This window comes from Capricornis sumatraensis, chromosome 14 (assembly GCF_032405125.1).
Source record: "Capricornis sumatraensis isolate serow.1 chromosome 14, serow.2, whole genome shotgun sequence".
Lineage (NCBI taxonomy): Eukaryota > Metazoa > Chordata > Mammalia > Artiodactyla > Bovidae > Capricornis > Capricornis sumatraensis.
Window position 1 is genome coordinate 13,614,421 of NC_091082.1, and position 27,416 is coordinate 13,641,836.

General features: G+C 37.9%; 1 protein-coding gene across 7 annotated transcripts in view; it reads left to right on the top strand.

Moving 5' to 3' along the window:
* Window positions 1-7,707: 7,707 nt before the first annotated feature.
* The window catches only part of C4BPA (complement component 4 binding protein alpha), a 57,061-nt gene continuing 37,352 nt past the window's right edge, over window positions 7,708-27,416 (top strand). Inside the window, exons 1-5 of one of the 7 annotated variants that reach the window (XM_068986611.1) lie at window positions 7,712-7,883; window positions 15,825-15,926; window positions 17,659-17,822; window positions 18,934-19,116; window positions 19,800-19,899. In XM_068986611.1, the coding sequence (XP_068842712.1) occupies window positions 17,681-17,822; window positions 18,934-19,116; window positions 19,800-19,899 (425 nt within the window). In that variant the 5' untranslated portion in view covers window positions 7,712-7,883; window positions 15,825-15,926; window positions 17,659-17,680. Of the gene's footprint in view, window positions 7,884-15,824; window positions 15,927-17,658; window positions 17,823-18,933; window positions 19,117-19,799; window positions 19,900-27,416 lie in introns of all 7 variants that reach the window. The other 6 variants (XM_068986613.1, XM_068986612.1, XM_068986614.1 and 3 more) reach the window with 6 other exon arrangements.

Sequence of the window (27,416 nt, forward strand, 5' to 3'; positions counted from 1 at the left end):
CCATGAATAAAATTTTCTCTTGGTTCTGTAATTGGCTTCAGATTTTTCTCTTTTTGGACTGAAATGCAAATTCATAGTAACCAGTTGTAGTTGTATAATACACTGTGTGTTTGAGTGTGTGTGTATGTGTTTGTGTGAGTGTTGAAAGTAGAATGACCAAGTGTGGTGATTGTTTACGACCAGAATTAGCAATGTATTAATGGGGTGTGAAGCCACAAGGCTTCCCTGGTGGCTCATTTGGTAAAGAATCTGCCTGCAACACAGGAGACCTGGGTGTGATCCCTGGGTCAGAAAGATCCCTTGGAGAAGGGAATGGCTACCTACTCCAGTATTCTTGCCTGGAGAATTCCATGGACAGAGAATTCCATGGGCAGAGGAGCCTGGCAGGGTACAGTCCTTGTGATTTCAGAGTTGGACACGATTGAGTGACTGACCCTTTCACTTCAATGAAGAGGGAAGGGTTTAATTTTCTGTCTGAAAGAGGATGGGAAACTTAGATCATAGCTAAGGTATACAGCATTTATTTTTTTTGGTTGCACCGTGTGACTTGTGGGATCTTAGTTCCTTGAATAAGGGTTGAACCCTGGCCCTCTGCAATGAAAGCGTGGAGTCCTAACTGCTGGACTTCTGGGGAATTCCCATCTCATTTTCCAATATGAAATGCAAATGATGAGGCAAAAATTAATCTCAAATTAACCAAAACTTATGAGGCAAAAATTAATGTCTTATTTTAGGAAAACAGGTCAGCACAGTTGTATCTTATCGAAACAAAAGTAGAATTAGAACCCAAACTCTTACCTGAGTCTCCCCAACATCCTGTTTATAAAAGAAGGCTTCCAAATCTTCTGCTGTAATATTGCTTACTGTCTTTTGGATGAAACTTAGATCTATATGGTCAATTTGAGATGCTGCAACATGTATGAATATGTTATTCTTTTTTCAGAGGGTGGAAGAAATAGGAATCCTAAGGTTTTATTGTCAAGATTTTATATTATCTGATATGACCAGCTCTTTCCATCTCTCACTCTGATCTCTGTAAGAAACATGTAGGAACTCTGGGTAGGATACAAACAAAATACAGAAGAGAGCTGGTAACCAGTAGTTTGTTCTCTATAACTGAATTTATTTCTGCTTTATCATATTCATTCATTTGCTTTAGTTTTTAGATTCCATATACAATTGATGACATAGAACATTTGTCTTTCTTATTTCACTAAAGCATAATACCCTATAGGTCTATCCACATTGTTGCAAATGAAAGTCATAAGCTTTTTAACCAAGTAAATCCATTCCTAGGATTAATCTAACTTGACCAAAATGATTTTAAATTAAAAGTTGTTCATTATATTATTGCCTATATTGCCTATATAGCAACTAGCAAGACCTTGTGAGCTTTAGAAATGTCCAATCTAAGTAAAATTTTTAATAAATTGTGATACATCAAATGTAATGCAGTCTTTCACAGGGATAATTATGGACAGAAAATTTAAAAAATATAATCTTATAATCTTAAGTAAAAATAAAGTACAGAAGAGCAAGTACTTATAATAGTATTTATATAAAACCTTTATTCTTACCGAAAAGGACCAGGCAATAATAGGTGCAGATGAAAACAGTTGTCTTTGATGAAATTCTCAAGTTCTTTAATGTTTTATATTGAATTTTTAATAATTTTTTAAAAAGGTGGTGCACATTGCAACGAAAAGAATAAAATACTAGGAATATATCTGACTAAAGAAACTAAAGACCTATATATAGAAAACTATAAAACACTGGTGAAAGAAATCAAAGAGAACACTAATAGATGGAGAAATATACCATGTTCATGAATCAGAAGAATCAATATAGTGAACATGAGTATACTACCCAAAGCTATCTATATATTCAATGCAATCCCTATCAAGCTACCAATGGTATTTTTCACAGAGCTAGAACAAATAATTTCACAATTTGTATGCAAATACAAAAAACCTCGAATAGCCAAAGCAATCTTGAGAAAAAAGAATGGAACTGGAGGAATCAACCTGCCTGACTTCAGGCTCTACTACAAAGCCATAGTCATCAAGACAGCATGGTACTGGCACAAAGACAGAAATATAGATCAATGGAACAAAATAGAAAGCCCAGAGATAAATCCACACACCTATGGATGCCTTATCTTTGACAAAGGAGGCAAGAATATACAATGGAGTAAAGACAATCTCTTTAACAAGTGGTGCTGGGAAAACTGGCCAACCACTTGTAAAAGAATGAAACTAGATCACTTTCTAACACCACACACAAAAATAAACTCAAAATGGCTTAAAGACCTAAACGTAAGACCAGAAACTATAAAGCTCCTAGAGGAGAACATAGGCAAAACACTCTCCGACATACATCACAGCAGGATCCTCTGTGACCCACCTCCCAGAATATTGGAAATAAAAGCAAATATAAACAAATGGGACCTAATTAAACTTAAAATCTTCTGCACAACAGAGGAAACTATCAGCAAGGTGAAAAGACAGCCTTCAGAATGGGAGAAAACAATAGCAAATGAAGCAACTGACAAACAACTAATCTCAAAAATATACAAGCAACTTATGCAGCTCAATTCCAGAAAAATAAACAACCCGATCACAAAATGGGCCAAAGAACTAAACAGACATTTCTCCAAAGAAGACATACAGATGGCTAACAAACACATGAAAAGATGCTCAACAGCACTCATTATCAGAGAAATGCAAATCAAAACCACAATGAGGTACCATTTCATGCCAATCAGAATGGCTGCTATCCAAAAGTCTACAAGCAATAAATGCTGGAGAGGGTGTGGAGAAAAGGGAACCCTCTTAGACTGTTGGTGGGAATGCAAACTAGTACAGCCACTATGGAGAACAGTGTGGAGATTCCTTTAAAAACTGGAAATAGAACTGCCTTATGACCCAGCAATCCCACTGCTGGGCATATACACCGAGGAAACCAGAGTTGAAAGAGACACATGTACCCCAATGTTCATCACAGCACTGTTTATAATAGCCAGGACATGGAAGCAACCTAGTTGTCCATCAGGAGATGAATGGATAAGAAAGCTGTGGTACATGTACACAATGGAGTATTACTCAGCCATTAAAAAGAATACATTTGAATCAGTTCTAATGAGGTGGATGAAACTGGAACCTATTATACAGAGTGAAGTAAGCCAGAAAGAAAATTACCAATACAGTATACTAATGCATAGATATGGAATTTAGAAAGATGGTAACGATAACCCTGTATGCAAGACTGCAAAAGAGACACAGATGTATAGAACAGTCTTTTGGACTCTGTGGGAGAGGGAGAAGGTGGGATGATTTGGGAGAATGGTATTGAAACATGTATAATATCATATATGAACCGAATCGTCAGTCCAGGTTCGATGCAGGATACAGGATGCTTAGGGCTGGTGCACTGGGATGACTGAGAGGGATGGTACAGGGAAGGAGGAGGGAAGGGGGTTCAGGATGGGGAACATGTGTATACCCGTGGCAGATTCATGTTGATGAATGGCAAAACCAATACAATATTGTAAAATAATTAGCGTCCAAATAAAATAAATAAATTTATAATAAAAAATAAAATAATTTGGATCAACAACAACAAAGAAATAAATAAAAAAGGTGGTGCAAAGAGGCAAGAAGGATGGAGCATATTTAGGGTAATCCGCATAGCCTGGATAAAGCATGAGAGGTGATCAGAGAGAAGGAAAGATACATTAAAGCCAGTTTATGGAGGACTTTAAATGTCAAGTTCGAAAAGTTGAACTTTATTTTGTAGACAGTGAGTAGAGATGGAAAACTTCCAAGCAAGGAAGTGATAAGGACAGAACATAGGTTTCTCTCACAACAGTATGTTGTAGAGGTATAGCAGGAAAAAGACTGAGACAGAGAAACCAAGGAAAAAGCCACAGCAGTAGTCCACCTAAGAGACAATGAAAACCTGAACCAGTTTGATGGCATGAGAAATAGAAAAGAAACAGCAGACTTGAGAGACATTGTGAAATCAAAACAACTTGTCAACTTATGAGCATTGGAGGATGAGGGGAGGAAAGGTTTAAAGGTGAGTCTGAAATTCCATTCCGGGAAGCCTGAATTAATCTTGTGGTCAGAAGGTGAAGTTTCTGGACAGGAAATGAGAAGTTCTTCCTTGTGTATAAAGGTGCTTATAAGATTTCTAATGGGCAATAAAAAATGTCAGCTTGAGTTTCAAAGAGAAATGAAAGATAAAGGTGTATTATGGGGCTGTCTCTACAGGGAACAGTTAAAGCCATGAGAACAGGTAAGATAAAAAGATGTGAAGAGAAACATTTTAAAAAGAAGAACTTGGGATGTATCTGCATTTGGGGTTGAAAAGTAGGAAGAGAAGGTAATAACAAACAAGAAAAGACAGGAAAATTTAGGGTTATGGCAGTCGAAGGAGAAGCTTCAGAAAGGAGGTGATCCACAATTGTTAGAGGCTGCTGAGAAGCCAAAATTGATGAGTTAAAAAAAATTTTGAATTTGGAGACAAGGGCATATGTCACAGAGGTGTGTCAGTAGAGTGGGAGGAAGCCAGATTGAAGACCACAATGGGAGGGATGAAGAGTGACTGTAGAGAAAAAGTGGGCTTGAAACATAGGAGATTCTTTTGAGAAGTTCAACATCTCACAACAGAAGAAAACTTGAATTTGAGGTTTGATAAGACTGAGGGAACATTTCAGGATGACATACATTGAAAATAAGTAAGGAAAGAAAATAAATCTCTTCTGACACAAGAGTAAATAGGGAAGACAATTGGAGGAAGAGAGAAGCTAATGTGGAATGATTTCTTAGTAAAGTAGGAGGCAAGATTATTTACTGAGAGTAAGACAGTTTGGTGAACTGGAGAGAAAAATTCGGAACAGTCACTATGGAAAGTAAAGAAAAGGACTCAGACTGAGAAATGGAATTTGATGACCCAGCTTTAAAGGTTATAGTTCCTCTAACTTCATTGTCAAGACTGCATAATTTTGGATCCTCTTTTATTCTCAGTTCAGATCAGTCACTCAGTTGTGGCCGACTCTTTGCGATCCCATGGGCTACAGTATGCCAGGCTCATTTTTGTTAAATTCCCAAATCAGCTTCACTTTTGTGACTTGGCCCATGTTCTCTCTCTCTCTTTCTTTTTTTGGCCCCACCACATGGCTTGCAGGATCTTAGTTCTCTGAACAAAGATTGAACCTGGGCCCTGGCAGTGGAAGTCTTGAGTCCTAGCCTCTGGTTGTTGTTATTCAGTCACCCAGTTGTGTCTGACTCTTTGCAACCTCATGGACTGCAACCTCCCTATCTCTCAGGCTTCCCTGTCCCTCTCTGGGAGTTTGCCCAAGTTCATGTTCATTGCATCGGTGATGCCGCCCAGCTATCTCATCCTCTGATGCCCTCTTCTCCTTCTGCCCTCAATCTCTCCCAGCATCAGGGACTTTTCCAATGAATCATCTATTCACATCCAATGACCAAAATACTGGAGCTTCAGCTTCAGCTTCAGCATTAGTCTTTCCAGTGAATATTCAGGGTTGATCTTCCATCAGATTGACTGTTTCAATCTCCTTGCTGTCCAGGAGACTTTCAGAAATCTTCTCCAGCACCATAGTTCAAAGGCATCAATTCTTTGGTGCTCTGGCTTCTTTATGGTCCAACTCTCACAACCATACATGACCACTGGAAAGACCATAGCCTTGACTATATGGACCTTTGTCAGCAATGTCTCTGCTTTTCAACACACTGTCTAGGTTTATCATCATTTTCCTGCCAAGAAGCAATTGTCTTCTGCTTTCATGGCTGCCAGTCACCATCCACAGTGATTTTGGAGACAAGGAAGAGGAAATCTGTCACTACTTCCAACTTTCCCCTTCTATTTGCCATGCAGTAATGGGGCTGAATGCTATGATCTTAGGTTTTTTTTTTTAATATTTATTCTTAAGTCGGCTCTTTCACTCTCCTTCACCCTCATCAGGAGGTTCTTTAGTTCCTCTTTGCTTTCTGCCATTACAGTGATAACATCCACATATCTGAGGTTGTTTATGATTCTCCCACCTATCTTAATTCTGGCTTGTAACTCACCCAGTGTGCATTTCTCCTGATGTGCTCAGTGTATAGATTAAACAAACAGGGTGATAGCAGACAGCCCTGTCCTACTCCTTTCTTGATCTTAAATCAATCAGTTGTTCCACACAGTGTTCTAACTGTTGCTTCTTGACCCATAAACAGGTTTCTCAGGAGACAGGTAAGATGGTCTGGTATTCCCACCTCTCTAAGAGCTTTCTGCAGTTTGTCATGATCCACACAGTCAAAGATGAAACAGAGATAGATGTTCTTCTGAAAGTCCCTTGCTTTCTCTATAATCCAACAAATGTTGGCAATTTGGTCTCTGGTTCCTCTTCCTTTTCTAAACCCAGCTTGGACATCTGGAAGGTCTTGATTCACATAATGCTGAAGCTTAGCATGCAAGATTTTAAGCATGACCTTACTAGCATGGGAGATGAGAGCAACTGTCCAATGGCTAGCACATTCTTTAGTACTTCCCTTCTTGGGAATTGGGATGAGGATTGACCTTTTCCAGTCCTGCTGCTACTGCTGCTGAGCCCTGGACCACCAGGTAATTCCTCATTTATGCTCTTTTTACTTCTAGTATCTTTCTTATTTTCATCTAATAATTTCCACTTTTTCATTCAATGCCATGCTCAGATTTCCTATATTTTGTCAAAACCTCTTCTGTGGTTCAACTCTTTTTCTGAAAATATTATGAGATTTTGGGCACTAGTGGTAAAGAACCTGCCTGCCAATGCAGGAGGCCTAAGAGACCCACGTTCAGATCCCTGTGTCTGGAAGCTCCCTTGGAGGAGAAAATGGCATCTCACTCCAGTATTGTTGCCTGGTGAATCCCACGGACAGAAAAGCATGGGGGCTATAGTCCATAGGGTTGCAAAGAGTCAGACATGACTGAAGTGACTTAGCATGCACGCATGCACAGAAAAAGTGAAATGGTCATGAGAAATTTCTCTTTAGTAGCAGTCCCCTGAGCACAAAACCTTAATCCTGAGGATTAAGAGCTTAACTGGATAAGGTTGGAGTGCATTCTTAGGACCACATGTGATAACAAACATGGCTGACCCTTCATTGCATCCTTCTGAGCAGCGCTCAATGGTAGACCAACTTCTGGAGGTCACGCAATTTTGAAGTACTAATTATGTTCCAAGCAACTCTGCACATTGCCAGGAACTCAGTAAGTGTGTTAAGCTCCTCACCTTCTGTACTTTTTTGGAGTGGGTTGGAGACCAGTGCAGGGGAAGGTCAGCCATCCCATGAGCCCCAGGAAAGCCTGTTGGACCTAGAATCTTGGAAAGTGTATCACTTTTGTGGACCTAGTTTGAACCCTGCACTATTCAAAGTTTCCAGGATAGCTGGTTTGCATGTTGTATAACCCTCTTTTGTTTATGGGGAAAATAAAAAAGAATTCTGGCATCAAATTTATATTACCCTTCTACTTAGGGGAAATGGTTGGCAGAGAAGAAAATAAACAATTGCAACATATTATCAAGAAAGGGCTAGTGAAGAAGAAGGAGATTAGATAAACGCTACTGCTTTATTTATGCTGTTAATCATTCACTGGGTAATGATTCACTGGGTATAGAGAGTGTCTGCCCATCCATTTCTATCTGGCCGTCCCTGAACAGCCAACCACATGACTGGTGAGGGAAGTGAGGGACTTTTTGGTGGGGTCAACTTCAGGGTATTCTTTTAAACTCTTATCTGGGGAGGAACTAAAGCTATTTCAGATCAAAGCAGTCTTCCTCCTTAAGAAACTACCCAAGGAACAATGATAGAGTCTTCTTCCTCAGCTGTCTGCAGGTCAGTGGATTATTTGGGGTACTTTGGGGGAAAGGCTGGTTGTTTGGCCCTTTAAAGAGAACATGATTATAAGGATAATACAGAGACAAAACTTGGAGTGTTTTCAACAGAAATCTTTTTAGGGATACTGCATTAGGAGACAATGTGACTTGAAAAGTACTTGTAATCCCTACTGAGCCTCGATTTTCTATTATAAGTGGGGGAATAATAATGCATACTAATAAACTGAAGAGAGAAAGAAGTAGGAAGTTATTCTTATTATTGCACCTAAAAGTTGAGAGTGTTGGTTTATAAATCCTTTACCATCTCTCCACATGGGGAAGTTGAGACAGGAGGTAAGCCAGATGTCCCAAAGAGAGACATAGGAGACCAGTTTCCAAAGTCTACATTCTGAAAATTGGTGCAATTTCCTTTAAAGATTTTATGAACCCCTTATCTCCTCCATCACTGACAGCAAAGACCTTTAGATTTACTCGGAAGGAGGATTTTGGTCAGTGTCCAGTTAGTGTCTGAAGCTAGAGGTCTGAATTGTTCTGATTTCTTTTCTCTCCCTCAGTTTTTGAATCTGGTTGTTGATTAGCTTTCCTTCTTAAAATCGCCTTCTCTTTTCACTGGGCAAGACATAGTACTCCTCTGGTTTGAGTTTTAATTCTTCAACCACCCTTCTGTTTGCTGACTCTTGTTCTGTCCCTAAATGTAGTAGTAAAGGAGAATACAAAGTAGAGTGCCCAGAAGGGGAAGAAACATCAAAGCATGTTTATATTAATTTTAGAGATACATTATAATATGGCTCAGAAAGAAGGAGCTGATGAGATTTAAAGAAATTCTAGGAAAGAGAAAACTGTGGAAGCAAGTTCTTTCTGGAGTCTGCAAGGAATGTGATTGAGAGTACAGGTGTGAGCCAGGAGACACTCACTTGGAACTTGAGAAAAAAAGTTATTTTTTTCCAGAGGTATCTGAATTTTTAAAAAGGGAATTTTAAAGAAATAAATTTTAATATTTAATAATTAAATAAATTATAATTAATAAATAACTTAGTTTAAAAAGTAATCTCTAATGAGAGGGGAAATTTGGAGGCTGAGGATTTTCCCAGAGCCTCTCAAATTGTACTGCTTTACAAATGCCAATGGTATTTTTCACAAGAGATCCTCCATAGTGACTATAGTTCTTGAGTTGGTTTCATTTCTGTAGGGATTTAAAAGGTGATAGTGAAATATCAGGGCATTGCTAAGAAAGTCTTAGCTTTTCAGTGGGTAATTCCATAATCCTAGGGTTTGTAGGGAATAGAAGGATAATCTAAGTTTAATGTCATCATTTTAAGGATGAGAAACTGATACTGGGGAGCTGATATAGCTTCTTCAAGATCACAGAAATTGACTGGCATTGCTGGGACTCAAATCAGGTCTCCTCAGCTCGTAAGTCAGAGCCTCCATCTCCATACTCTGTGGTTTGCTGAGTCCTGTGCAGGCTCTGCTGCGGGACCACAATGAGTCATGGTGATGAACTGGAAATGCTCCACTGGCCCAATGAGTCACCACACACCCTGGGAACCAGCAAGGGGAGATGAATCACTGAATCATCTCTTCAAAATTTACAAAGCACTTCCCACAGATTATTTCATTTGGTCCTCAGTAGGTGTTTAGTCATTCTCACTCTGAGGACAAAATTAATTTGCATTTCATTTGTTTCACATTTATTAGATAACTATTATTATGCCAGTTAATATTAGGTTAGAAACTGGAAGGTTGGATAAACACCTTTTTTGCCTTCAAGGGTCCTACACTCAAGGGGCAAAAGTGAATAGATAGTTACAATACAATGTGGTGTTACAACTAAGATGTCAGCAAGGTAATTAGGGAAGCATAGCAAAGACTGATATTTCTTGGGTGTAGGGGTTGGGTAATTCTTCACCAATGAGGTGGCATTCGATCTGGATAAGTGCATCATGGAGAGGCTGGGAGTTAAGAACGTTCATACACTAAGAGACATCATATGAAAGTGCTTGCAGGTGTTTAGAAAGTTCTAGGATACATTTTGGGAAAGATAAGCACATGTGTGTGGTTGAAGCACAGTGTTTTAAGTGAGCAGAAGTAGAGGGAGAGTTGCACAACTTATGGGAACCTGGAGAACTGGGAAACGTGGGTGTTTTTAAATAGCTAACAGTTTAGTAATTTATAAATTGCTTCTTAGGAATATAACAGCATCAATGTGAAAGCTGGCTTGCAGTTGTTTGGAGGCTTTTGCTGTGGTGTAGGGTGGGTGGTGTAGGGCTTCCCAGGTGGTGCTAGTGGTAAAGAATCCGCCTGCCAATGCAGGAGACCTGAGAGACTTGGGTTTGATCCCTGGGTCAGGAAGATCCCCTGGAGGATGGCCTGGCAACCCACTCCAGTATTCTTGCCTGGAGAATCCCATGGACAGAGGAGCGTGGAGGGCTACAGTCCATAGCGTCACAAAGAGTCAGACACGACTGAAGCAACTTAACAATCACACAGGGTGGAGTGAAGGAAACTCTGAGAACGTAAACCTTGACCACCACGGTAGTAGGTAGAAGAGAGAATGACAGATTCTTAGTGTTTCTGCAGCCAACGTGACAAGACTTGGTAACTTTGCATATGGAAAGGTGACAAAAGAGAGGAAGCTAGGTTTCGTAGGTTTCTAGTCTGGAAAACCGAGTGGTGATTATTATCTTAGTTGAGACAGAAAGCAAAGGTCAAGCAGTGTTAGAAAGAAGATGGTATGTTTAGTTTTGGATATGTTAGAGTCAAGATATCTGGGAGATACAAATAAAGCAGTTGGAAATACTGAGCTGAACCTTGAGATTTATTACAACAAATATTAAAAACATTTTTTTTTCTTAAGAAATCTAAGAAGTGGTTGCCAGGGGCTGGGGGATGGGAAAAACAAGGAGACGTTGGTAAAAGGGTATAAATTTTCAGCTATAAGATGAAGGTTTAAGGACTTAATGTAAAACACAGTGGTAATACTGTAAGGTACAATTGAAATTTGCCAAGGCAATAGAACTTAAATGTCATTCCTACAAAGAAAAGGTATACTTCTTTGTGGAATCTAAAAGAAAACAAAAAACCAAAACCATCCAAAACAAATTTATAGAAAAAGAGATTAAACTTGCGGTTACCAGAGGTGGAGGGCATGAGTTGGGTTGGTGGGGGGAGGGTTGGAAGAATGTGATTAAAAGGTGTGAACTTCTATTTATGAGATAAATAAGTGCTAGGCATGTAATGTACAGCACAACAACCATGATTAACTGCTTCATATACTGGAAAGTTGTTGAAGATTCATCATGAGTTCTCACCATTAGGAAAAATTTTGTCTTTTTTTCTTTGTTTTCTATTTATTGTATCTATATGAGAAGATGAATGTTACCTGGACCTATTATGGTAATTATTTCACAATTTGTATAAATCAAATCATCATGCTATATACCTTAAACTTATGCAACGATGTATGTCACTTATTTTTTAATTACACTGTGGGGAAAAGTCAAATATGTGATATAATGGATGTGTTAATTAATTAGAAGGGGAGCAGGGAGAAATACTTTCATAACGTATACCTCTGTCAAATCATCACGATGTACACTTTAAGTATCTTGCAATTTAGTCACCTATGCCTCAATAAAGCTGAAATTTAATGAAAAGAAATCCAACAGTCAAAAGTGTTAATTTATGTTCAGGACTGCAAGTGAAGAAAGTGTAACAACTTATTTTTGGACTTGCTAAGAAGTTCACAAGGCTTCCCTGGAGCTCAGAGGTTAAAGCATCTGCCCCCTATGTGGGAGATCCAGGTTCGATCCCTGGGTCAGGAAGATCCCCTGGAGAAGGAAATGGCAATCCGCTCCAGTATTCTTGCCTGGAGAATCCCATGGACAGAGAAGCCTAGTAGGTTACAGTCCACAGGGTCGCAAAGAGTCGGACACGACTGAGCGACTTCACCTCACCTCACAAATATTATCTAAGACAAAAAATAATTTTCTAAGATAACCAGTTAGAATTTTAGACTTTCAAAAGTTACAAGTTATGGTCAAGTGTTGGAAACCATCCCTTTGTTAGATATAACATTTGCAGGTCAATTTATGATGTAGGTATCTGCTATTCTGTAATTTCAAGGGAAGAGAAAATTATTCCTCCTTATTTTGCAGAGATTTTTTTCACAGTCTTTTGTAAAACTCCAGTCATAAGGCTCAGCACAGGAATTTTCTAGTTAGCAACAAGAGTAAAGGAGGCAGGCTGGAAAGGCTCAAAATTGACATGTGGTAAGTAACAATACAGAGTAAGATTTTTTATTAATAATTGAGTTTATGGCACATATAAGTTTTTGTACCTGCAGGAGACAGTTGGGCCCAGAGGTCTGTGAATGATTCATAGGTGATGGTCATAGAGCGAATGAGTTCCTTCCCAGAAGAGAGTTAAGATGAGGGAAGCAGAAGTCTAGGAGGGACCCCTGGGGGTGCCATTGTTATTGCTATGGGTATGGTCCTGGGTCTCACTTCCCAGGTGACTCTAGTGGTAAAGAAACCACCAGCCAATGCAGGAAATAAAAGAGACAAAAGTTCGATCCCTGGGTGGGGAAGATCCCCTGGAGAAGGAAATGCCAACACACTCCAGTATTCTTGGCTGGAGAATCCCATGGACACAGAAGCCTGGTGGGCTATGGTCCACAGTGTTGCAGAGTTGGGCAGGACTGAAGCGACTTAGCATGCAGCATGCACTGGGCCTCACTATTACCATGGGGCACAGTGGAAACCTGCCTAAGACTTCTGACCCAAGTCCAGAGTGTTTTCCTCTTTATCAGGGCTTAGCTAAAGTCTCCTGGAATTGTAGCCATTATGATTTTATGTCATTTTCATGATGATGTTTTGACTCTAGGAGTTCTGGTTCTGTTAGAATCACATTCCAACACAAATGCTGTTATCCTCTTCCTTAACATTTCTCATGGATATTTACTATGTGCTGTCCATGCACCAAACCAAACCTTCTCAGCAATTTTGGGAGACATGTATAGTTATTTTCAGTTTATAAATATGGAAGTTGAGAGCTTAGAGAGCTGACTCTCTTGCCCATGAGCACACAGTTGCTGTGTGGGGTAACCAGGACTGAATCCACATGGCCTAGGTCTGACTTCAGCGTTCATATCCCAGGGTCTGGCCACATGGTGTCCTGCTGTGTCACAGTCCCCAGCCCTGTGTCTGTGGCCATGCCATTAATCTCACCACAGTATGGGATCTGTACGTGTGTGTGGCTGCCTTTTAGCTCTGTCATAGACTGTGGTGTTTGTTTATTCTTTCGTTCACTACTATCCTATGTTTTATAGTTGATGTTATGGTAACTTTGGGTTAAGGATGGGGAACAGCCTAGAGTAAAATCACTAGGATCTGTTCTCATTAAGATAGCAGATGTGCCTTGTTTTAAAATCAGCTAAAATCTGACCTTGACAAAGCAAGCAGTGTAACAGTAGACATGGAATGGTATTATTTTTCTTGAAAACATACTTTTAGCACTAGGTACTTTTGAAAGTAAATTCAACAAACATTTTTTGAGCACTTTGAGTGAGGTACAGGGCTAGGTATCTTGGAGGAAAAAGATGACTAACAGCCCACCTTCTGACTTCAAGGAACTTGTGGTCCAATGGGGAAGACAGACCTCAGCTGTCAGTTAAGCTGAGTCAGAATCAGAATTATAAACACTCAGTTGTAACTGGAAGCTGGAGACTGGTCTGGACCACAGGAGGGGACCCTGGAGAAGGGACCGCTGGAATGAGTAGGAACTAAAGAGGAAAAGACGAGAGGGAAGATGACATGGGCAGGCGTAGAAGGTAAGAACATGTTTAGAAATGTCAGGGATCTGGGTTGTCCAGATCAGCTGGTTTATAACTAAAAAGTTAGTCATCAGAAACCAGTTTGATGAATGCCCATTTCTGAAGGATCAGTTCACTGAAATCAATTTGCTGAACTTATCACATTATCAGTTTAGTTAATATCATTCTAAGAAGTATTCATTTTGAATGTATTCAATGGTTATAAATATTTTTTTTGAACACAACTAATGAATATTATCTTTGAAATAATATTTTAAGTATTGCTCAATTTCCTGAAACTAACGATTCAATCTATGGCTGTATCTTTATAAATATACTCACAAATATTTTTCTGATTATGTTCTGTGTGTACATTTTTCTTGTGAATATTGTAACAACTACAGCAATTCATATGGGAAAAATTTTACTCTATACTGTTATCCTCTTGATTACAGTCAAATTCTATTTTGCCAACACATTGATATTCTTAAATCTCTTTAATTTCACTGAAATTCAATAAACATGACACATTTACTGACATCAAAAATGAAAGAAACTGATTCTTATGGTTTTTATAGTTTATAACAGCTTTAATTGGGCGGGAGAAATTTGTGATATTTTGTAAAATTTGCAGATGATTTAGGGGACTGTTTTTCATCATGTTGGAAGGTTGTTGTTGAATCACGCTGTTGGGATTCTTGGCCCCCGGAGGCAAAGAATTTAATCCGGGGCCAGAGACGAGGCTTGATCGCTCAGAGCTTTTGTGTGACTGGGGCCATGAATACTCCTGAAGCCTCAATTGCCTCACTTTGAGAGACGTTAACTGATTCCCCATGGTGGACAACTATCTTAATTACAATAATTCTTATTGTTTTGTTTTTACTGTTTGCTCCCTGCATCTGTAATTGCATAACTGGATTTGTTTCTAGCCGCATGAAAGCTTTTAAGTTACAAATGGTTGCTCAAACTCCTGCTACTGCTGCAACTTCTTCCAACTACTATTTGGGGCCCCTAGATCAGATATCCTCAATGTGACGATTAGGAGAATATGTTGTCTCGCCAATTTAGGGACAACGCCCCTTCTCAGCTCGGAAGCAGTTATGGAACGAAAACGATGCCCCTTTCTCCTAGGCAACATAATTCTCCTAAAAGAAAAGGGGGGAATGAGAGGGTAACAGGCAGGAAGGCCAGGGGTCTCCAAACGGAGGAAATAGCCTGCAAGTGTCAGACATTTTTATCTCTCTTAAGTGGCAGGAGGAAACAAACTAGCGATATTTTTTCCTTCTCTATACAAATTTAAAAGGAGGTTTCTCTTAAAATTCTGTGTTGCCATAGTGACACCTGGTTTCACCTGAAGTTTACCAATGCCTTTTTCTTATGGAAATGTTTCTCTTAAGCTATGCTAATATACTATACATTTACCCAAACTCTGTCTTCAAGTCGGTTCCGCCTTTTGGCTCAGAACCTATTTGACAAACCAGTGTGTTATACTCAGATATTGTTCCTCTAATCTATGTAAATGAAACTATTTGTTTGGTGATCTGCCCTTCTTCAAGGTTCAAGTTAATAATTTCACAGCCCAAGATGAACCATTTGGTGCCAAGATTATCACAGAATGCATCTTACGGGTGAGGGGTCTGGTGCCATTCTGAGTTTTAAGACATTCCTTTTTTTCATTAACAGACTGCTAGTGACTATATAACATCTAGCTGAAGACTAGCAGGGGGGTACTCTTTCTGCCTGCTTGTGATGCCTATGTCAGAAGCTTTCTCTATCTCCTTTAAACTTTAATAAAACTTTATTACACAAAAGCTCTGAGTGATCAAGCCTCGTCTCTGGCCCCGGATTGAATTCTTCTCCTCTGGGGGTCGTCATTCAACAACATTTCAGTGTGGAGCCTGGTGTACCCGCAACTGTCTGCAGTCTCATCAGATTGCTAGGAGTAGAGACTAGAGATCAGAAGGGAGGTATTAAGAAAACAGGGAAGGGAAAACAAGAAAAAACAGGGGCTCAGAATTCTGGTCCTGACTCTTTTCAACTTTTACAGTACAAATTCTGCAAGCACATTTTAAATAACTAAAGCTATTTGATAAATTCTTCAACAGGTGTTTTTTTTTTTTTTTGCAGAATTTTCCTAGTGGCCAAGTCCAGACTCATGGGGTAGGGGTGGAGTTACCCACAGCTGATAGCAGGTGGGAGGCCTGAGTGTCAGAACTGAGTTTTGCAAAGGTAAGATTAGACGAGTCTTTGCTCAGTGAAGAAGCTGGAGCCCTCCGTGTTGTGTGAAGGGCCACTATGAACTTTTTACCTCTAAATGTGGGACAGAAACATCTTTGAGGCAAATATTGAGGGGACCTCTTTTACCTAAATGGATATGCAATTAATATGAATTATGGACACATGGGGAGAGTAGAATCCTGTGGATCTAACAAGTATCAGAATAAAAGATGAAATTCAGTATTTCATTGGGGCTTAACTTCATGTGTTCCTTTGAAGACAAAGACTAATTCTAATGTAAATTTAAGATACACTGTTTTTTTTTTTTCTCCCAATGGGAACAGGAGTGTGGTGAAGAGAAAATGTTCTTCACGATTTAGCTTTAAATAAGTCTTTAAATAGTCTAATTAAATAATGAAAGTACATTTGTCACATATATTTTTATTTATATACCTATATGTAAGTGATAGTGATTTCGCTCAGTGGTGTCCGACTCTTTGCGACCCCATGGACAGTAGCCTGCACCAGGCTCCTCCATCCACGGGATTTTCTAGGCAAGAGTACTGGAGTGGGTTGCCATTTCCTTCTCCAGGGAATCTTCCCAACCCAGGGATCGAACCCAGGTCTCCTGCATTGTAAACAGACACTTTACCGTCTGAGCCACCTATACACACACACACACACACACACACACACACACACACACACCCCTGTGTTGTTATTGTTTAGTTGTTAAGTCATGTCCAATTCTTTGCGACGCCATGGACTGTAGCCTGCCAGGCTTCTCTACCCATGGGATTTTCCAGGGAAGAATACTGGAGTGGGTTACCATTTCCTTCTCCAGGGGATCTTCCTGACCCAGAGATGGAACCTGTGTCTCCTGCTTGTCATGTGGATTCTTTACCGCTGAGCCGCCTGGAAAGCCCCTACATATGTCTATAGATAAAACCATCTTTTCCCCCTAAAACTGCAAATTGCTTGGTTTATTGTTTCAGTTGATAGTTGTCATGAGGAACTGCATTATACATGATGATCCAACTCTTTTTTTCTCTATCTTATAATCTTCCTGCTTTTTGTTTTGTTTTAAGTTTATTTCATTTCTCTAACTCCTTTGCCATTTCCTTGGTCTGATATCTCTGTGGCTCACCCGGCCAACTACAATAGCTTTCTTAATCAATCTCCTTGTTTCTCCTCTGTTCACTTCAATCTATCATGTATAGTTAATACATCCACTCAAGTGATATTAAGGTACAATGATGTATCACTCTAAGGACATATTAAAAACAAACACACCTAAAACAAAAACAAATCAAAACAAAACTGAGAAACAATGGCTCTTTACTCTCTAAAGAGTAGTGTCCATAAATTCCTAACCTTGGCTCTTATGTCCCATTCAGACACACCTGTGAGCTGCCTCCTGGTTAACAACCCTCTGCAACACCTTACTTTCCAGCCAAACTGTAGTGCTATGTACTGTTCCCCAATGTGCCCTGCCTACATTTTCTAACTTTTGCAGAATACCTAACTCAGATTAAGCTACCTCCCATCTCTCCATTTGGAATGAATCTCTTTCATGAGCAGAGTGCTTCTTCAGAGGCTAACACCTACTGTTTTGTGTTGCAACATTTGTGCACCTGTCTTTTCTTCCAACTCTAGGCTGTAATTTCTTCAAAACATGGATCCCATAGCATGATCCTAGTGCTTTATGACAAGTAGGAATTCAATGATTGTTTTTTAAATTGAGTTCTTTCAGCAGAAAAGTGTCAATGAAGCATCAGAGAGTTCCAGTTATGATCCTTCATAGCAAGGGGACAATGGCATCCTGGCCCTTCTCTAGGCTGTGGAGTATCTCTGATCCAATTCTGTTCCAAGTAACCTTGGTTGCTACTCTGTTGGCTACTGTTCTTGGTGAGTAATAGGGAGAGAAGTTCAAATTGTCAGCAAAGTTTCACGATCATTTGCTCCTTCACTTTCAAGACTAACAAAGAGCTGATTAAGCTTTTAGCAGAAATTCAGCTTTAGCAACAAAGGGTTTATTTGGCGAAATTTGGAATTTATGTGGAATTTGGAACTTAAGGGGATTTGGAATAATTTGGAATGTAGGGGTCATTTGCTTTACACATAGTCAATTTTATAGACATTTCCTCCTAGAATTTCTTCTTCAGGGATTTCCAAAACAATCTGTCCCAACCATGACTTGAAATCTGTATTATCTATTAGCCTGACCAAACAATCTTCACTGCCTGTGGGTTTATCCAGAATGGACAGGAAAAGTGTAAACTTCTAGTGTGGCTCCTAAAAGATAAATCAGCCCTACATTTTGTTCTGGCAAGTAAAGCAGGATTAAGATTGTTATGCTTCAAGGGCTCCATGTTTCTTCCTTCAGACCACACAAAATCCAAAGGGTGCAAAAAGGACAAATTAGAAATGTTATAGTCATCCTTCTCCTAGCCACCGAGTTTCTGTTCTCTGAAACAACCAATGTTATGCAATGTTCAGTTCAGTTCAGTTCAGTCGCTCAGTCGTGTCCGACTCTTTGCGACCCCATGAATTGCAGCATGCCAGGCCTCCCTGTCCATCACCAACTCCCGGAGTTCACCCAAACTCATGTAATGTTACTATCAATTAAATGGTAAGTTTCTGTTATTATTAATGAAATGATATACTTTTGTTGAAGAAAACTGTTGGACTTCTGGATTTGCATGGATGCATATGAGTCAGCAGATATGGGCAATCTGATAGGCTGATGAAATCTTGTCTGTCATCCTTTTAAGATAAATCATTTATAGGAGAAAAGAAATGAAAAATTTATGCCTTTTATCTTTATCATTGTCGTTAATCAACAAACATGTATTACTAATTACTCTCTGGATTCATTGAACAGTGGGGATAATAGGAGTTATTATTTTTCTTGATTAGAGGAGAAAAGAATGGTTCCTGCCCTAAAGTAATGCTACTGAAACTTTAGGATGCTGTGTCTCAAGCTCTAACTTGAGTGTTTTGTCATTTTGGTATTCAGGAAGTTGTGGTATTCCACCCTATTTAGACTTTGCTTATCCAATAAATGAGTTGAATGAGACAACATTTGAAACTGGAACTACTCTGAGATACAAATGTCGTCCTGGCTACGGGATAAGTTCAAAAAGTTACTTTCTTATCTGTAAGGCAACAGGCGATTGGAATTACAAAGAGTTTTGTGTCAGTAAGTATGAGCATTCATTTCTCTTATTTGTGCTTTGTCCTTCTTCGCAAAGTTGCCTCAGGAACTAAGCTTTAGAAATGCAAATGAATATCTCTGATCACTAAGAAACAATCCAGTTGGTCAGTTACTGATTTCAATGTACACATGTGTGCCACTTTTGGAAAAAAACAAACAAATGAATAAAGCAAACAAATTAGGAGCCACCTAGTTGCACTGAAAAATATATCTATCATTTACAATCTATTCATTAAGTACTTTTTTCAGAAGTGAACTGCAAATTCATTTTAATACACTGAAAACTAGATTCATTGTATAAAATTATGAAAATTATGTGTCTAGAAAATTCCAATACAAAAGAAAACTCATCCCAAATACTGTGTTTGGAAGAAGATGCTGTTATTTACTCTTAATTGAGAATAAATTCTGTGATGTTTTTCTAGTAGTATGGATATACACAAAAGTTCTATACTTTTTTGTTACCTTTTGTGACCAAGGACATGTATTTTGAGTGGCTTAAGTTCCAAGTACACACTGGAGATGTAGAATAGAGCTTAGTTCCCTGGTCAGTATGTTAAATTCTGGACCATAGACTTCATTACCACAGTGATCCATCAGCTCTCTTTTCTAATGCCATATCCTTGAGTACATGGAATCACTAATCATCATTTTAATTTTTCTCGCAGAAAAACGATGTGGAAACCCAGGAGAATTACTTAATGGGCAAGTGATAGTTAAGACAGATTACTCTTTTGGATCAGAAATAGAATTCAGCTGTTCAGAAGGGTGAGTGTGAGGCAATCTAGAGATACTTTTCTTTTAAATTAAAATTTTAAAATAGCTAATGTATAATATAATATATATTGCAAAACCAAACATGATATAAAAGGTATCCACTGAGAATTTTCACTTTCATTCTATTGCCATCACCATATTCCTTTCCATCTTTAAACAGGGATAAACTTATATTTGCATCTCATGTATTTTTCTAGTGTTTACTTTTACAAATACAAGTTAAGAAATTAGTATGTATTCTTATTTGACAACTTTCCAATAGGAAAATTAGTCTTAAATCTCTTAAATCTTGCTTTATGTTTTATTTATCAATATAAACAGAAGATGTCTCTGTGTTTGTGCATAGACAGGTTTCTCATTAATTCCCTTTTATACCTGCACAGGATTTTATTGTGTGATGTAGTGTGGGCTGATAATCTCTTTGATGAATCCATGAATTTTCCAATCTTTTTCTGTTCTGAACTATGCACTAATGCATTACCTTGTATATATAAATTATATCTGTAGGATATATAAATTTCCATGGTAGGAATCCTGGGTCAAAGAGTACATGTATTTGAAAATTTGAAAACTATTTCCAAATTGCTGTCTGTAAGAGTTACATGGTTTTGCAGAGTATACAAATGTCTATCTCACCATAAATTTTCCAACTAAGTTTGCTGTCAAAGCTTCAATGCTTGTAAAAATGTTGAAAAATTTCTAATTTAAGAGGTAAAAATGAAATCTTACTATAGTTTAAATGTATATTTCTCTTATTCTGAGTAAAATTCAGCATGTTTTAATAAGAGATGTTTGTATTTACTCAATATTTGTGAATTATTTGGTATATCCTTTGCCTATTTTTACTATTAACTAGTTGGGCATTTTATTCTTAATTTTTAAGGTATATGGACATACATATTCACATGGATTTGTGTCTGTTAGGGTTCACACCTTGTTTCAGATGTGAGCTGCAACTTTGCCTTCAAAGTTTTTCTTTAGACTTGGCTTTGGTGCATGAACACATGTGTGTTAAGTTGCTTCAGTCATGTTTGACTCTTTTTGATCCTATGGACTGTAGCCCACCAGGTTCTTCTGTCCATGGGATTCTCCAGGCAAGAATACTGAGTGGATCTCCTCTTCCAGGGGATCTTCCTGACCCAGGGATTGAACCCACGTCTTTTGTATCTCGTGCACTGCAGGCAAATTGTTTACCCACTGAGCCACCTGGGAAGCATATATGTTGTCAAATTTATCAGTCTTCCTTTTAAAATGGCGTCTGAATTTAAGCCTTAATTTAAAAGGCCTTCCCAAATACAAGGTTTTGAATTATTTGCCTAGCTTTCTTCTACACTTTTATGTTTTCATATCTTTTAATGTTAAAAGCTTTGATCCATTTGGAGTCAATATATACTATACAGTATGAGGTACATATCCCAGTCTATATTTTTCCATATGACTTTCCTGTTATCTCAACACCATTTATTAAAAAGTCCATCTTCAACTTACTGATTTGAGATTGTTTTTGTATACTATATGGAATTCTCATATATATCTGGGTCTATTTGTAGACTTTCTATTCAATCATTGTTTTGTCTATATATTTATATACACATTGCATAGTCTTCTACTCATTGATGTTTTATAATATGTTTTAATAGTAATATGGGTAGTCCTATCTAATTACTTTTCTTTTTTAGGATTTTCCTAATGATACTTGTTTATGTTTCTACATGAACTTTAAAGTTAGGCATATTTTAATATCATGTTGATTAGCTTTTAACTTTATTTTAAGAGAATGGATTTTTTTTTTTTTTTTAATGCTGAGTCTCTCTAGGCACGAATATGTTATTGTAGGGAAGACAAAACTTTACTTTTACCCTCTTAGGATCTCTGACTGGGCCTGACAATTAAGTTGACATAACACAGATTAATAGGAGAAAACTATATCAATCTTATTTTTGCATGTACATGGGAGCCTTCACAGGAAAGTGAAGACCTTCAAAATGATTAGGCCTATGTGCTATATGTTAATTTTTTTTTTTTTTGGCTGGAATATAATTGCTTTCCTATGGCTTCCCTGGTGGCTTAGATGGTAAAGAATCTACTTGCAATGCAATGCAGGAGACCCAGGTTTGATCCTTGGGTCAGGAAGATCCCCTGGAGAAGGAAATGACAACACACTCCAGTGTTCTTGCCTGGAGAATTCCATGGATAAAGGAGCCTGGCAGGCTAATATCCATGGGGTTGCAAAGAGTTGGACATGACTGAGCAACTAATGCATGTGTTAGTTTCTGCTGTACAAAAAGGGAATCAGTTATATGTGTACATCTATTGCCTCCTTTTTAGATCTCTCCCTACCATCCCATCCATCTAGGTTATCCCAGAGCACTGAGCTGAGTTCCCTGTGCTTTACTATAGGTTCCCACTAGCTATCTATTTTACACATGGTAGTGTATATATGTCAAACCTAGTCTCCTGATCATTCCATTCTCCTTTTCCTCCTGTGTTATATGCCCATTCTCTATGTCTGTGTCTCTATTCCTGCCCTGAAACTAGGTTCATCTGTAACTTTTTTCTAGATTCCACATGCATTAATATACCATATTCATTTTGGGCCAATTTTGTTCCCTTATATGGTGAATAATATTCCATTGTATGTATGTACTACATCTTTATCTATTCATCTGTTAATGGACACTAGGTTGTTTCCATGTCCTGGCTACTGTAAACAGTGCTACAGTGAACATTGGGGTACCTGTGTCTTTTTGAATTATGGTTTTCTCAGGATATATGCCCAGCAGTGGGATTGCTGGGTCATAAGGTAGTTCTATGTTTACTTTTTCAAGGAACCTCCACACAGTTCGCCATAGTGGCTGTATCAATTTACATTCCCAGCAACAGTGCAAGAGGGTTCCCATTTCCCCACACCCTCTCCAGCATTCATTGCTTGTAGATTTTTGATGATGTCCACTATCATCAGAGTGAGGTGATACCTCATTGTAATTTTGATTAACATTTCTCTAATAATTAGTGATGTTGAGTATATTTTTGTGTGCCTTTTGGGCATCTGTATGTCTTCCTTGAAGAAATGTTTATTTAGGTCTTCTGCCCATTTTTTCTTGTTTTTTTTCTTTGATATTGAGCTCTGTGGGCTGTTTATATAATTTGAAGATTAATCTTTTGTCTGTTGCTTTGTTTGAAAATATTTTTCTCATTCTAAGGGTTGTCTTTTTGTCTTGTTTATGGTTTCCTTTGCTATGAAAAAGTTTTCTAAGTTTAATTAAATTCCATTTGTTTATTTTTGTTTTTTATTTTCATTACTTTAAGAGGTGTGTCCAAAAAGATCTTGCTGTGATTTCTGTCGGAAAAAAAGTGTTTTCCCTGTGTTTTCCTCTAAGAATAAGTGTTCAGTCTTGCAGTAGGTCTTTAATCCATTTTGAGTTTATTTTTGTGTATGGAGTTAGGTAGTGTTCTAATTTCATTATTTAGCACATATCAATAGCTGTCCAGTTCTCCCAGTACCACTTATTGAAGTTACTATCTTTTCTCCTGTGTATGTTCTTACCTCCTTTACCATAGATTTGGTGACTATATGGGTTTATCTCTGGGCTTTGTATCCTGTTCTGTTGATCTATATTTCTGTTTTTGTGACAATAGTATACTATCTAGATTACTGTAACTTTGTAATATAGTCAGGGAGCCTGAATCTTCCAGCTCTCTTTCTTTTTCAAGATTGCTTTGACTATTCAGGATATTTTGTATTTCCATACAAATTATAAATTTTTTTGTTCTAATTGTGCAAGAAATGCCATTGTTAATTTGATAGGGATTGCACTGAATCTGTAGATTGCTTTGGGTAGCATATTCACTTTCATGATATTGATTCTTCTCAATCAAGAACATGGTCTATCTCTCCAACTGTTTGTGTTATCTTTGACTTTTTTCATCAGTGTTTTATAGTTTTCAGAGTACACCCCTTTTGTCTCCTTAGGTAGGTTTATTCCTAGGTATTTTATTCTTTTTGTTGTAAATGGGATTGTTTCCTTAATTTCTCTTTCTAATCTTTTGCTGTTAGTGTATAGGAATGCAAGAGAGTTCTTTGCATTAATATTGTATCCTGAAGCTTTATCAAGTTCATTGGTTAACTTTAGTGTTTTTCTGGTGGCATCTTTAGGATTTTCTATGTATAGTATCGTGTCATCTGCAAACAATGATAACCTGGGTTCCTTTTTTTTTCTTCTCGTTTTTCTTCTCTGGGTTCTTTTTCTAACCTGGACTCCACTTTTTTTTTTCTTTTTCTTCTCTGATTGCCATGACTAGGACTTCCAAACTATGTTGAACAATAGTGGTGAGTGTTTCCAGTTTTTTGCCACTGAGAATGATGTTTGCCATGGGTTTGTCATATATAGCCTTTATGATGTTGAGGTAGATTCCCTCTATGTCCACTTTCTGGAGAGGTTTTTTTTTTTTTTTCCACAAATGGGTGTTGAATTTTGTCAAAAACTTTTTCTGCATCTACTGAGATGATCATACTGTTTACATTCTTCATTTTGTTAATGTAGTGTATCACATAAGTTGATTTGTATGTATAGAAGAATCTTTGTATCCTTGGGATAAATCTCACTTGACCATCGTTTATGAGCCTTTTTGCATATTATTGGATTCTATTTGCTAATATTTTGTTGAAGATTTTTGAGTATATTTTTATCAGTGATATTGGTGCACAATCTTTTTTGTGATATCTTTGTCTGATTTTGATATCAGGGTGATGGTAGCCTCATATAACAAGTTTGGGAGTGTTCCTCCTTCTGCATTTTTTTGGGGAGGTTTGAGGATAGGCATTAGATGGTTTCTAAATATTTGATAAAATTTGCCTGTGAAGCCATCTGGTCTTAGAAGATTTTTTATTACAGTTTCTATCTGGTTACTTGTGATTGGTCTGTTTATATTTTCTAATTCCTCCTGGTTCAGTCTTGGAAAATTGTCCTTTTCTTCCAGGTTGTCTATTTTGTTGGCATATAATTGCTTCTAGCAGTCTCTTATAGTCCTTTGTATTTCTATGGTATCAATTATAATTTCTCCTTTTTCATTTCTAATGTTATTGATTTGAGTCCTCTCTCTTTTTTTCTTGATGATTCTGGATAAAGGTTTATATATTTTATTTATCTTCTCCAAGAACCAACTTTTAGTTATATTGATTTTTGTTACTGTTTTATTCATTTCTATTTCATTTATTTCTTCTCTGACCTCTTCTTTCCTTTTACTAACTTTGGGGTTTTTGTTGTTGTTGTCGTTGTTCTTTCTTTAGTTTCTTTAGATGTAAGGTTAGATTGCTTATTTGAGACTATTCTTGTTTCTTCAGTTGAGGTTGAGTCACTATAACTTTCCTTTTAGAATTACTTTTGCTGTACTCCATAGGTTCTGAATTGTCCTGTTTTTGTTGTCATTTGTTTCTGAGTATAAATTTTTTTTTCCCCTTTGATTTCTTCAATGACCTCTTGGTTATTAAGCAGGGCACTGTTTAGTTTCCATGTGTTTACATTTTAGTTTTTTTCCTTGTAATTAATTTCCAATCTCGATCTGTTGTGGTCAGAAAAGATGCTTGATACAATTTCAATTTTCTTAAATGTTTCAAGGCTTGGTTTGTGACCAAAGATGTGATCTATCCTGGAGGATATTCCATGTGCACGTGAGAAGAAATTGTATTTTGCAACTTTCAAGTGAATGTCCTATCAATATCCATCAAATCTATCTAGTCTATGATGTCATTTAAAGCTGTATTTCTTTATTTATTTTCTGTCTGGATGATATGCCTGTTGGTGTAAGTGGGGTGTTAATGTCCCCCACTACTATTGTGCCACTATCAATTTGCCCTTTTATGGCAGTTAGCATTTGCCTTATATATTGAGGGGCTCCTATGCTGGGTGCATAAATACTTATAATTGTTACATTTTCTTCTTGGATTGATCCCATGATCAATATGTAGTGTCCTCCCTTATCTCTTATAACTCTATTTATTTTAAAGTCTATTTTGTCTGATATGAGAATTGCTACTCCCACTTTCTTTTCATTTCCATTTGCATGGAATATCTTTTTCCATCCTCTCACTTTATGTCTGTATATGTCCCTAAGTCTGAAGTGGATTTCTTGTGAAGAGAAGAAGTAAAGTGAAGTCGCTCAGTAGTGTCCGACTCTTTGCGACCCCGTGGACTGTAGCCCACCAGGCTCCCCCATCCGTGGAATTCTCCAGGCAAGAACACTGGAGTGGGTTGCAATTTCCTTCTCCAGGGGATCTTCCTCACCCAGGGATCAAACCCAGTCTCTCACATTGCAGGCAGACGCTTTAACCTCTGAGCCACCAGGGAAGCCCTTGGGTTTCTTGTAGGCAGCATATATATGGGTCTTATTTTTGTATTCATTCAGCCAGTATGTGCCTTTTGATTGGAGCACTTAATCCATTTACTTTCAAGGTAATTATTGACCTGTGTGTTCCTATTACCATTTTCTCAATTGTTTTTGCTTGTTTTTGTTGTTCTTCCTTTTCTCTTGTGTTTCATACCTAGAGAATTTGTTGTAAAGCTAGTTTGGTGATGCTGAATTCTTTTAATTTGGCTTTTCTCCACCAAATCTGAATAAGATCCTTGCTGGGTAATCTTGGTTGTAGGTTTTTCCCTTTCATCACTTTATATCCTGCCATTCCCTTCTGGCTTGAAGAGTTTCTGCTGAAAAATCAGCTGACAACTTTATGGGGATTCCCTTGTATGTTATTTCTTACTTTTCCCTTCCTGCTTTTAACATCTTTTCTTTGAATTTACTTTTTGTTCATTTGACTGATATGTGTTTTTTCTTGGGTTTATCTTATATGAGACTCTCTGTGCTTCATGGACATCAGTGGATATTTACTTTCCCATGGGGAAAGTTTTCAACTGTAACCTCTTCAAATATTTTCTCAAACCCTTTCTCTTTCTCTTCTTCTGGACTCCTACAATTTGAATTGTTGGTGCATTTAGTGTCCCAGAAGTCTCTGAGACTGCCCTCAATTCCTTTCATTCTTTTTTCTTCATTCTGTTCCATGGCAGTTATTTTCACTCTTCTATTTTCCAGCTCACAAATTGATTTTTCTGGTTCTGTTATTGCTATTATTCCTTCTAATGTATTTTTCATTTCATTTATTGTATTGTTCACCACTGTTTGTTCAGTCCTTTAGTTTTTCTAGGTTTTTGTTAAATATTTGTTGTATTTTCTGGATCTATGCCTCCATTCTTTTCCCAAGATTTTGGGTCATTTCTACTGTCATTACTTTGAACTCCTTTTCAGATAGGTTGCCTATTTCCTCTTCATTTATTTGGTCTTGTAGGTTTTTAACCTTGTAATAGATGTTTTTGTGGTCTCTCTCTCTCTCTCTTTTTTTTTTCTGATAGGTGAGGCTGTGTCCCTGTCTTACTTGTTTAGCCTGAGGTTTCCAGCACTGGAGTTGCTGGCAGTTGGGCAGAGCCAGGTTTTGGTGCTGAGATGAGGCCCTCCAG